The sequence below is a fragment of the Nomascus leucogenys genome, chromosome 9 (genome assembly GCF_006542625.1).
Source record: "Nomascus leucogenys isolate Asia chromosome 9, Asia_NLE_v1, whole genome shotgun sequence".
Classification (NCBI taxonomy): Eukaryota; Metazoa; Chordata; class Mammalia; order Primates; family Hylobatidae; genus Nomascus; species Nomascus leucogenys.
Genome location: NC_044389.1, coordinates 38,159,116 through 38,173,195, shown reverse-complemented (window position 1 = coordinate 38,173,195; position 14,080 = coordinate 38,159,116). Strand labels below are relative to the sequence as shown.

Below are 14,080 nucleotides of genomic sequence, written 5' to 3'. Positions count from 1 at the left end.
ATACTACACTGCAAATCAGACACTCTCTGAGTATTAATTATGTATACCCTATAAAATATTACATTAAATCTTTCACGGTTGCCAGAAATTTTAAAATTCTGAAAAGAGAAAAATCAAACTTGAGAGAAATAATCTCCATAAATTAGCAAAGTAAAAGGTCATTTGCTCATAATCATTGGAGGAAATACATATACATGATCCAACTGAAGCAGACAGCCCCTGCAGATCTGGAGGCAAACTCTTACCTTGACAGGTGCCATTTTTCTCTTCATATCCTGCCTTGCACATGCATTTCCCGATGGGCACCAGCCACTCCCCTTCAGCGCTGCAGTGCATTTTGGGAGGTTCATCGGTCACGGAATGGTTGACACAGGAGCCTGACACTTCGAGCAATTGGGAAGAATCAGCTCCAGTGATGGTGTCAGGGAAGACAGCCAAGTGTCGTACCACAGAAGGGCATTTTTTATAGTATACACGCACAGAAACCAGAGCAATGCAAGCACCAACATCTTGAAAAGCAAGATAAAATCCCTTTTTGCTTAGAGGTCCTACATCTCTGACCTCTGTATTCAGTTTCATAACACGGTCACCAAGATCAAGTTCTGTAAAGCTTTCATCGGCAGCAATGGTATCAATTTTGATGTATTGGTTTTCCTTGATGTTTCTCCCATTCTGATCATCTGACTCAAAGTAATACATGTTAAAGGTTTCCTTACAGGTCCCCAGTCCTCCAGGAAGGCTGTTGCAGTCCCGCAGGGTAAATTTGAGTTCTATGAAGATTCTGGAAGCACCTTCATTGGAGATCCAACTGGTCAAAAGCCAGTTATTCTGATTCTGTTCCATCACTTTGCATACTTGGTATGTGTGGATAGGGGCATAATTTTCATCCACTTCACCAATCTCTTCCCACTGTACAATATAAAATAGAAAGATAAAAAATTCAAAAATTAGAAAATAACCAGGAACTATAGCAAAAATTATAAAGGAAAACTAACAGATATAGAAACATTCGTATCCTCAATATGTGGTATTTACAGAAGGAACTAGATATAAAGTATTGGGATAAGAGAATCACAAATGTTTATTGTAATTTTTAAATTAAAAGTAAATTAAGAAATTATTATTCTTCATCTCCAACATAACTCCAAGATGAACACATATTAATATGCCCCAGGGCAAGGGGGAACCATGCATTTCAGAGTAAAAATAAAAGAAATTTAAATGTGGGTGAGGTTAACAAAATGAAGCAAAGAAAGAAAAATATGTATATTTTGAATAAAGTTCAGCATATACATAAATAGGGTAGAATACAAGAAATGCAATTAAAAAATGAAATAAGGGAAAAAAGGACCACAAATTTGAAAAAGAAGGGAGAAAAATGTAACATAAAAACACAGTCATTTATTTGAATCTGTCATGTCACAAATAACACATCAATGGAATAAAAGTTGAAAAATCCATTAGTTTAAAATTAATAATAGATCTTTATTTCACTGAACCCATCTATTCAGGACTCTCACAAATTGGCTAGCTAAATATTAATTCATAGATTTATCTACATATATAAACATGGAGACAGATATGAAAGAAAGATTAAAAATTACAGATTAAGAATATGGATAGCCTTGTCATTTTGAATGCTAACTAACTTCTTGTGATATGTTGGGACCCCATTCATTCTTTCTTACCAAAGCATTATTTTATGCATATGGCCTTAAGAGTTCTGAAGATATACAGGATGTAAAAAAAATTAAGTACAATTTATATAGCTTCCAAAATATTATTTGGCCAAAGAAGAGTTCTAAACCTATCTCTTTCCTAATAAAATACTCCAGTTTTGAGAATCTTGATGTACCATAACCACTTCCTGAACAGTACAGAGCCAAATTTTTATTTTTCATAAAGATGTAATTATAATTTAAGGAATTTCTGAAACCTGTAAAAAATCTGTGTATGCAAAAGTGATATATCATTTTAAGTCTTTAATATACCACTGAAACACAAAGAACAATGAAACCATACTGACTTTCAAAAAATCCAGAATGTGTGATTTCAGACATTAAGTATTGTAGATAAAAAAAAAAACTTCATAGACACTCATTTCTTTAGACATGAAATTAAATATAGCATTATTTCTTGATTCTGTTCTAAAAGCAAAGATGTGAAAAATGTGAGGCACAAAGGATGCAAATAAATCTTATACATCAGATGGCTCCTCTCGAAATCTAGCTGCCACATCAGACAGACATAAGCAAAAGGTGCTAATGAGGTAAAACTGTTGAGCTCCTTAAATTCACAAGAGAGAGACATGAAGATTTTATCTTGCCAAACAATTTCCATATTATGTTATTACCCAAAGCCTCAGTTCTTTCACTAAATCTCATTTTTGTCCTCTTCTCAAAATGTATAGAAACTCTACTTAGCTCCCGATTTTCTAAACCAGATACCTATTGCAGCACTCCGTCATTAAACTACTTACACTTCCTTTCCAACGTGATTTAAGTATCAATCTCTTTATATTATAAATGGCACCAAATATTATGATCAATATTTCATGCAAAAGAATATGTCAACTAACCAAATAAAATGGTAAGAATTATCAATTTACCGTAATAAGATTAACTATATATTTTTTGAATTAGTAAAATGAAAGATAATATCAAAAACCTCTTCTCTATAAAAAGAAAATAAAAATGCTACTTCATCTCTGTTTTAAATATTTGTTTTATGATAATATTCCAATACAAAACACAAATATGTATTTTTTTGCCTTGAATCACTTACTGATGACCTATTTCTGGACAATATATTCTAGTAGGATCCTCCCAGCAAATAAAAGCAAGCAGAATAACAGGATCTTTCAAGATCATAAGCCAAGCAATTCAGCCTTTGTCCTTATAAAGTCCACGGTACCACAAATATTATTAAAAATGCAAGCCACGCAGCACTTAACAGGACAGCTTAATAGTTACCGCTTCAGGTGATAATTTCAAAGTACATGCATAAGCATCTTGCTTCTCTGAATATTCTCAATTAAGAAGAGGGAAACTATAATTTTCTTTGAATTCAGAAACTGTCATGGTGAGATTTTATTTATTTTTCTTTTCAAGTACCCAAAATATAAATGATGGCTCACATTTAATATTTCAAGTGAGCAAACAGAATGAGTTTAATTTAAATAATTACGGCCATAAGCCATTCAGAGAATCACACGGGTAATATATCCATCTCTAATATCTGCTGTCATTGAGACACATATACTAAGAAATGGACAGAAATATTTTATTTATTGTAGGCTGGCTCTCTGAAATAAAACCTTGAATTTTTCTAAGCTTTCTTTGCCCTTTAATATGAAGAGAATATCTTGCTGTCCTCAGCAAAAATCGGGTACAGAAAAAAAAAAAACCAAGAGGATGAAGAGAAAGTAACACTCAGCAAGAGCTTTAGAATGTGGCAGACGTGTTCCTAGACACTTTTACAAATGTCATGTACAGGATATTACAGTAACTTAATAAAAGGCACAGATAGGAATCAATATTTTCTGTTCGTTTTTGTTGGATTTTTCCATGACTTCATGATTTAATAAAAATATTTGCTGATCCTTTGATTACTAGAAGTGGTGAACCTGGACATTTTGGAAGCATGGATTGCTGAATGCAATATGATGGCTGTAGCTCTGCTCTTTAGGTCTAGCAGTTATTCAATGCTGTCCCCTAAGCCCATGCTTTTCTCTATGTTTATTTTTTCCTTATTGCCCATTCTTTCCCATTAAGAATAAATAACTGGTTACACAGCTTGGATTTGCTGGATTTATCTCCCAGATTCTTAGGGTTACTCCTTTTCCCTCAGGGCTCTGAAAATTCCAGGTCAGTTGCATTCTAAACCCATTGCTGACCAGGCATCTCACATCAGCCACATTCATCAGAGAAGGGTGGGGGGAAGAAAGAACGAACTTACTTTCATAACCATATGTGTATCATGGAGTTACAAATTTTTCCTACCCAAGCCGTTAGGAACTAGTTTCGCCCCATCTGCCTCTCATTGCTCTCTTGGCCTTCTGGTATCAAACTCCTGCTGTTTCCTACCTTGTTGGCATTGCTCTCATTTCCAGACCCCCAGCCTATACATCGTTTCTTCGTGCAGAACTTGAAAATACTGACTCATGACACCTGGGCTGGGCCAGAAATCCCTCTTACATTATGTTCCCAAATTCACAGTAGGAAGCATCATGTGAACAGAGACAATTTTAACCTTTCAGGTTATTAGGGGTGCCCATTATCTAGTTCTGTGTTCATTATTATGTTTCTATTTATCTTGATTCTATATCGAGAGTCATCTATTGAGGCTAAGGTGCAATGGTAAGAAACTTTGGAGTAGACACCTGAAAAAAAAAAAGAAGCCACTGTATTGGTCTTGTATAGAAGAAAAATACAAGCCTGAAGCCCTAGTTTTAGTCCCAGCTCTTATAATATCTAGATGTATAAGCTGAGATCCAATCTCTGGCATAAGAACTATGCAACTCTGTAATGAGAATGAAAGCTCTCTATCCTAGGCATCGAATATTCAATAAAGAACATCAGAAAGGGCCTTAAAAGAGCCAATCATATTGTTCACTTTAGAAATGAGAAATTGAAGACCAGACAGAAAAAAGGATTTACTCAAGTTCACACAAGACCAAGCTGACCACTGGGCATCTCCTCTGTGCATATCTTCCTTTGTCTTCTTGTCAGCATGTCTCTGCCTCAAAGTGTGGATTTGTGCATGGGCTTCCTTGATTCATTGCATTAATTGCTACCCAACATTTTTTTCCAGACACCATGTAACCATAAATAAGTCTTTTTTTTCTTTTGCTATATATTTTAATACTCAACCCCAATATGAGGGAGAGGCAAGCATGATTTTCTTATCGTCGACTATATCTTAGAGTCTGATACAACAGGGCACAGAGTAGGGCACTTGATATATACTTTATGATGAGTGAATTAATATCAAATATACACATATAACTTATTAATTCAGAGATCCCACTAATTTGGAATAATTCAAACATATTGAATAAATAGCTAAATGTTTTGTGCTATATTTAAAACAAGAAAATACATTTTCTTCTTTGTAAATCATCAAAATTTTATAACAGCAAATTAGAAAGGTTTATAAAAGCAGATTAAAAAAAGTAGTTCTGTAATTTTTAATTAAAAACACTATTTATTAAAAGAGATTGTCTTATTTCCATTGTTGATATAATTTTTATGAGTTTAGTTTTGCCTGTTAACCTGTTGAATGATTTTTCACTAGCGTTACATTTTACTAATTGTGACTGATAACTTAGTTTATTTTATTTGTGAGCCTATGTTTTCAAAATAAGTTTTTATTTTGTCACTCAGTAGTCTTCTTCACCATTCTGTGTAAATCAAAAGCCCAGAATATAGCATATCAGTTCAAGGAACTATGGACATATTTCATATTTCAGTCAAATAATATTAGGACCATCTTAGGGATTTCTTTTCAGAATGACATAAAAATCTGGCAATGAATCAATTGCCTGCAGCTTTACTCTGACATGACCAAAGCATAACTTTCTAGGAAGACCTTGTTTATCACCTAACTGCCTCTTTAAATACAAGGAAAGCTGTTCTTCACACTGAGTCACATATTTTAAATATAATATCTTCTCAAGTTCCTCAAAGCTAAATAAAATATAGGTTTTAAATTTAATTAAAATATTTTTATATATCATTTATTGTGATTTTCATTGTGCAAATGTGCATGGTATGTTTTGTTTCACACACTATGTTTTGCAAACTTTACTGAAGATATCCTGATTTCAAATTACTAATTCAGTGATTTTTTTAAAAAGACATAAACCTAAGACCTAGAACCATAAAAACCCTAGAAGAAAACCTAGGCAATACCATTCAGGACATAGGCATGAGCAAAGAATTCATAACTAAAACACCAAAATCAATGGCAACAAAAGCCCCAAATTGACAAATGAGATATAATTAAACTAAAGAGCTTCCGCACAACAAAAGAAACTATCATCGGAGTGAACAGGCAACCTACAGAATGGGAGAAAATTTTTGCAATCTACCCATCTGACAAAGGGCTAATATCCAGAATCTACCTCCCCAAAAATACAAAAACGAACAAAAAAAATCAAAAAGTGGGCAAAGGATATGAACAGACACTTCTCAAAAGAAGACATTTATGCAGCCAACAAATACAGGAAAAAAAGCTCATCATCACTTGTCATTGGAGAAATGCAAATCAAAACCACAATGAGATACCATCTCATGCCACTTAGAATGGAGATCATTAAAAAGTCAAGAAACCACAGATGCTGGAGAGGGTGTGGAGAAATAGGAACGCTTTTACACTGTTGATGGGAGTGTAAATTAGTTCAACCACTGTGGAAGACACTGTGGCAATTCCTCAAGGATCTAGAACCTGAAATACCATTTGACCCAGCAATCCAAATACTGGGTATATATCCAAAGGATTCTAAATCATTCTACTATAAAGACACATGCACATGCATGTTTACTGCAGCACCGATCACAATAACAAAGACATGGAAGCATCCCAAATGCCCATCAGTGTTAGACTGGATAAAGAAATGGTTGCATATATACACCATGGAATACTATGCAGCCATAGTAAAGGATGAGTTCATGTGCTTTGCAGGGACATGGATGAAGCCAGGGGGTAGGCAGCTAGGGGAGGGATAGCATTAGCAAAACTACCTAATGTAGATGATGGGTTGATGGGTGCAGCAAACCACCATGGCACGTGTATACCTATGTAACAAACCTGCACGTTCTGCACACGTATCCCAGAGCTTAAAGTATTTTAAAAAAGCAATACCACCTCATGGTTTTAGAAAGTGCCTGGCGCCTGTAATCCCAGCACTTTGGGAGGCTGAGGCAGGTGGATCACGAGATCAGGAGATCAAGACCATTCTGACTAACACGGTGAAACCCTGCCTCTACTAAAAATACAAAAAATTAGCCTGGCGTGGTGGTGGGTGCCTGTAGTCTCAGCTACTCAGGAGGCTGAGGCAGGAGAATGGCGTGAACCCACAAGGTGGAGCCTGCAGTGAGCCGAGATCGCGCCACTGCACTCCAGCCTGGGTGACAGAGTGAGACTCCATCTCGAAAAAACAAAAAAAAAGAAAAAAGAAAAAAAAGAAATGCCTGGGAACAGTTTTACTACACACTAAAATTTGAAATTCAGACACTGGCTTCCCAAATGCTCAAACAATAAAGGGTCAAATAAAAGCGCAAACTTCATCTTGGGTTATAATCCTTTGAAAGACATTGTGTACTAATTTAAAGGTGATCCTGGAAGAACAGTATAAAGATATAGATCAATTTTAGATCAATTTCCTGTTACGCAATGCATGCATGACATAATTATACTACAGAATACAACTGCATCTTTTTGCAGATGAGTAAACTGAGGCCACAAACAACTGGCATACTAGAGCCAAATCAATATCTACAATTAGAAATCTGTGATTATAAATTATTTTTTTCTCCTTTTTAGAGGCTAAAATTACTATGCATAAAATATAAGGCCACTTGAGGTCATTTTAATATACAAAATATTCATTATCTAATGAACCAGGTATTTAAGTTTTCTTTTTTTTTCTTTTTTTTTATTATTATTATTATACTTTAAGTTTTAGGGTACATGTGCACAATGTGCACGTTTGTTACATATGTATCCATGTGCCATGTTGGTGTGCTGCACCCATTAACTCGTCATTTAGCATTAGGTGTATCTCCTAATGCTGTCCCTCCCCCCTCCCCCCACTCCACAACAGTCCCCGGAGTGTGATGTTCCCCTTCCTGTGTCCACGTGTTCTCATTGTTCAATTCCCACCTATGAGTGAGAACATGTGGTGTTTGGTTTTTTGTCCTTGCGATAGTTTACTGAGAATGATGGTTTCCAGTTTCATCCATGTCCCTACAAAGGACATGAACTCATCATTTTTTATGGCTGCATAGTATTCCATGGTGTATATGTGCCACATTTTCTTAATCCAGTCTATTGTTGTTGGACATTTGGGTTACATTTTCAAAAGACAAAATTATGTGCCCTTGCTGTAGAATTATAGATTCCATCCTTCCTTGTTCAGTTTCCTTATTTTGGATCAAGAAAAAAATGGGCAATCCATTGGGCAACAGAAGCATCTCTATTTTTACATATCACAACAAGAAAAATGTGGTTTTAAAAGAATAAAACAGGTAGCACAGTTTCTGTTTTAGAAATTCAATTTCTCTAATAGCTACGATTCTTTAGAAAATAAATATGACAAAATGTATCAACTTTCAGCAAAAATCATTTGAATCAAAACCTTGTTATATTTCCTCAATATTATGTTAGTGGGAAAAAAAAGACTTGCGTCAAGTAGGAGTTTGAGTTGTTCAAAACATCTTTAAAATTCATAAGTATGATGCAGCAGTATTGCTAGAAATGGCTCTATTAATTTTCTGTGTATGAAATAAAACTGAAGTTGATTACTTTATTGCCTGTGGAATAGCACAAATATTTATGAGCTCAAATTCAATTCATAATACAAATGAAATCACTTGAGAAACACAGAGATTAAAACTTTCAGGTTAATATTAATCTTTTTGCAGCAAAATTCACAGACAATTGAGCATCTATTTTCAACAGTACATGTGAATGGCAAGCTAGACATTTTTTTTTTCAACCCGGAGGAAAAAAATGTTTTTCTCTTCATTCAATGTTGTCACTGTATTTTTTCAAAAACATATAGATCCTTTCCTCATTAATTCCTTTAACAATTATCCAAGTGCAGAAGCAATAAATAGAAGGATGGAAAAATCAAAAGTGCATATCAGATAAAATACACACAATTAGAACAGTTTATGATTTAATCAAGAAAAGTATTTCTTAGTTAAATATCATGATGAACATAATATGCAAACCAAAACAAAAACAAAAAACATAAATATAAGGACTGATTATGTATTTATTATGTATTTATTGTTATTCTACTTTTAATAAGAGATATTGAGTAGTTTCTCATTATATAAAAGATCAAAGATGTCATGAACACTTCAAATTTTAAAATAAGGCATTCAAAAAGACATACGAACTCATGTTCATCGCAGCACTATTCGCAACAGCAAAGACAAGGAATCAACCAAGATGCCCATCAACGGCGAACAGGATTAAAAAAAATGTGGTAAATATAGACTATGGAACAGTCCATATTGGAATAGTCTAATAGTCTATATATGGAATAGTCTAATACACAGCCATTAAAAAGAATGAGATCCTGTCCTTTGCAGCAACATGGATGCATTTGGAGGCCATTATCCTAAGTGAACTAACACAGAAACAGAAATCCAAATACTGCATGTTCTCATTGAAACACCGAATACACAGGGACACAAAGATAGGAAAAACAGACACTGAGGACTGCTTGACAGAGGAGTGTGTGTGGCGGTATGGGCTGGAAGGCTGCCTATCTGGTACTATGCTCACTATCTGAGTGACTGAATCATCTATACACCAAGGCTGTGTAACATGCAGTTTCCCCATGTAACAAACCTGCACATGTGCCCTGAGAACCTAAAATAAAAATAGAAGAATAAACAAATAAATTAATTAAAAAAATAAAATGGGATATTTTTCCTTGAAAAATTTACTAATGAGAACAAATGCAAACTATCAGTCAATAATAATTTTAAAAGAATGAGCAAAGTAGGTAACCATGCCTGAAATTAACAAATTAATAAACTGAATAAAATCTTAAATGATCTCATTATTGTTTTATAAAAAGCAACCCTATTATATATGGTACATGTGATCTAATTTGTCAGTAATGTGTGCCATGAGTTATAATTTTAAAAGATGCAAATAACAAATAGGTTTATAAACCACTGACCTAGTTTAGGTCCATTATGGTACCACTGTATATGGAGACACCTTCATACTTAGGTGATGGTAGCCTCCCACTATGCCAAGAGATGATTAGGCCAACATTTGATATCATGCAACTGTAGCAACAGAAATAAACTTTTGTGTAATATTATGAAAGTTTACATAGTTGGTGAGTTTATATCTTTCTTAAGAGTGATTGCAATCTCAATTATATATTATTTAAGCTGGAGTACAAATTTACCATGTAGATTTTAAGGTATTTCATGTTTCAGGACTTCAAATGACAAACACATATATGCACACATGCGCACACACCCACGATTAAGAATTCCTTTGCAACAGTCATCGTGAGACATTAGAGATGGTCCTTTTAGTGATATTTCAATATATTTCAGTATATATTTCAATATATTTGAGTATATTCTCAATAAGATGTAAATTGAAAAGGAACATAATTGGTATTCTTTAATATAAATATTGCACTGTCCTGTTATAGATAGCTGTAAATTCTGTGGGGAAGCCTTATTTTCAAAGCAGAATGAAAGTTTCAGTAAATGAGAGAAAAGAAACTATTTCACTTGGGATTCAGCTTAATGAAAATAAAGTAGATTAGCCTTTGGTGCACTTAATGTTTCAGCCAAAATAAATACAATTACATCCTTGTTGTTCTGGCAAAAAAAAAAAAAAGATTTCAGTAAACCATGTGAAACTCTTGATTATATATCCACTCTATAAAATACATGCGAAAATATAATGCTGCCTGTCCTCATTTTTCAGTAGATAATATTATGCTTGTGATGCAGGCCTTGACAACAGCACCCATAAATCAATTCTATATCTCACATTAATCATGTTCTTGTCATCAGTGGCTATTCAACACAAATTTCCATCTCATTTTTTTTTGTTGGAAAACAGCCACATTAGGGCTGTTAGCTTTCTCAAATGTAAGTGGCTATATTGCCATAATACATAATAAAGTGCACTCCATCCACTTGCCAAAGCAGTATTAAAGACATTCTATAGAAATTGAGGCTATCCAGGAGAATGGCGTGAACACGGTAGGCGGAGTTTGCAGTGAGCCAAGATCGCGCCACTGCATTCCAGCCTGGGCGGTAGAGGGAGACCCTGACTCAAAAAAAAAGAAAAGAAAAAAGAGAAAAAGAAACTGAGGCCATCTACTGTCAGTGCATTGTCCAGTCAGTAGCTGGCATTTCCATAGAGAACGGCTTTATTTTTAATTTTTTAAAACAGATTTAGGAGGTATAAGTGCTGTTTTGTTGCATGGATATACTGCGTAGTGGCGAAGTCTGGGTCTTTTGTGTAACCATCACCGGAATAGTTACCCATTAAGTAATTTCTTAATGTTAATTTCTTAATGTTAATGGTAACATTGTTGCCCATTAAGTAATTTCTCATCCCTCATCCCCCTCCCACCCTCTCACCTTGCAGAGTTTCCAAAACTTATTATTCCACTCTCTATATCCGTGAGTACACATTATTTAGCTACCACTTATAAGTGGGAACATCTGGAATTTGACTGTTTCTGAACTGTTTCACTTATGATAATGGCCTCTAGTCCCATTCATGTTTCTGCAAAAGACATTACTTCGTTCTTTTTTATTACTGAGTAATATTTCACTGAATATATATGCCACATTTTCTTTATCCAATCATCCTTTGATGAACACTTAGGTTAATTCTATTATCTCTGCTATTGTGAATAATGCGGTGAGAAACAGAGGTACAAGAATATTATTGACGCAATGATTTATTTTCCTTGTGTGTCTTCTTTTCCAAAATATCTGTTCATATCTGTTCACTTTTTAATAAGGTTATTTGTGTTGTTTTGGGGTTGTTGTTGTTTCTGTTCCTTGTAGACTCTGGATATTAGTCCTTTGTCAGATACATAATTTGCAAATTTTTTTTCCATTCCTCAAGTTGTCTATTCAGTTTGATGATTATTTATTTATTTTGCTGTTCTGAAGCTTTTTAGTTTAAATAAGTTCCATTTATCATTTTTGTTTTTGTTGCATTTGCTTTTGAGGTCTTAGTCATGAATACTCAACTAGGCCAATGTCCAGAAGAGCTTTCCTTGGTTTTGTTTTACGATTTTATAGTTTCAGGTCATAAATTTAAATCTATAATCCATCTTGGGTCCATTTTCATATACAGTGAAAAATAGGGGTCCAGTTTCATTTTTCTTCATATAGCAATCCAATTTTCCCAGTACCATTTATTGAATAGGGTGTCCTTATCTCAGTATATGTTTTCGTCAACTATGTCAAAGATCAGTTGGCTGTAGGTCTGTGGCTTTATTTCTGGGACTCTATTCTGTTCCACTCATCTGTCTATTTTTATGCCAGTACCATGCTGTTTTGGTTATTACATACTTGTAGTATAATTTGAAATCAGGTAATGTGATGCCTCCAGCTTCATTCATTTTGCTTAGAATTCCTTTGACAATTTGGGCTCCTTTGGGAGGTCATATTAACTACATAATTTTTTGTCTAATTCTGTGAAAAATAGTGATGACATTTTTTAAAGGAAGTGCATTGAATCTGCAGATTGCTTTGGGCAGCATGGTCATTTTAACTCTATTGATTCTTCCAATCCATGAGAATGGGATGATCTTAAATTTGTTTGTGTCATCTATGGTTTATTTCATCAGTATTCTGTAGTTTTCCTTGTAGAGATTTGTTTAGCCACTTAGTTAAATATATTAAGAATTCCAGTGCTTCTCTATTTAAGATAGAAGTAAATGAACAGCCGTATGTCTATTGCAAATTCCTCCTCCTGAATTTGTTAAGCTTGTGTCTGGCCAAAAAATTAATATCAACCAAAAGTATATTTTTGAATAAATGTATACTTCTCTTATGGAAGTTTAAAATGTTTAGTGATAGTTCTCCAATGACAATTCTAAATATTTAGTGTTTATGTTTTTTTATCATTAATTGAATGCAAATTTAATTCTGACCAACATTAGACCATAGAAGTTTACAATAGGGATTGACTATCTGAAGACAGTGATTGATCAACATTTATAGAATTTTTTTATCTATCAACAATCGATACATTTTGTTGCACTATAATATTTTACTTGAGAATTACTATAAAAACAGATGTTTCTAAGAATGCCAAGAATTCTAGAAAAATATGATATATTTACAGATTTAGTGAAGTTGAAACATTAAAATAATTAAGTCTTCACATTTATTATTCCTACTGGTGTCTTCTGTCAACTTGTTCCTAGTCTTACTATATTGTCCCTTAATTATCTTGAGGCTTGTTGCTTAGGTTATCAATCACAGATGGCAATAGTAAAATTAATTTTTCAGTGTGATTTTAGCCTTAATATTAAAACAAGCTGTTTAGTGCCTTTTTCTCTGCTTATCAACACAATCCCTTTTGCCATGTATTCTCATAACAGAAAACATACATAGAACAAATGCAGATAACCAGTAAATCTAGTTATAGCAAAGAAACATAGAACATTTTAACATAGTATCTTAGATGTTATTTCATACTTTTATATCTATTTGTATATGAGCAAACTGAACTCTTGATATGATAAAGAAGCTACCCATAGGAGGTAAATGTCCCTGACTTCCCTTTATTATTCTGTTTACTATATCTGATAGTTTGTCGGCTATATAAGTCCATCCTTTAGCAAAGATGGATTAGAAGGCTCCTGGATATAACAAGCTCTTAATAATATTTCTTCACCCTACTTTGGCTATTTATGCTAAATATAGGCTAATGCTTCATACATTTAACTGATTGTTTATCAGGAGAAAACTTGGCAGAAATGGAATCAAGTGATATAAAGGCGATAGGGAAGAAGTACTCTTCAATGCTCCTGCTGGGAGTATATATTAGTAGCCAGCTTTGGGAAGCGTTTGGAAATACATGGTGCATTTAAAAGTGTTTCAAACCTGGGAATTTTACGTGTTTCTAAAGATACATGTGCCAAAGTAAAGTCCGAAACCCTGTAATGATCAAAAATAAACTACTAATGTAACCAACAATAGAAATAAATAAATGTGTTATATTCATGCTATAAATCATCATACCAGAGTTAATAGTAATTGTCATATGGAGTTTACAAGTATATAATGATAAAGAAAAATGTAAAATTTATAAAACAGAAAACTGTACTTTAAAA

General features: G+C 33.8%; 1 protein-coding gene across 1 annotated transcript in view; it reads right to left on the bottom strand.

Annotated features, from left to right (window-relative positions):
• The window catches only part of LOC115836658 (ephrin type-A receptor 5-like), a 79,211-nt gene that overhangs the window by 7,413 nt on the left and 57,718 nt on the right, over window positions 1–14,080 (bottom strand). The window contains exon 3 of the mRNA XM_030818480.1: window positions 246–909. Coding sequence (XP_030674340.1) covers window positions 246–909 — 664 coding nt within the window. The remainder of the gene's footprint in view (window positions 1–245; window positions 910–14,080) is intronic.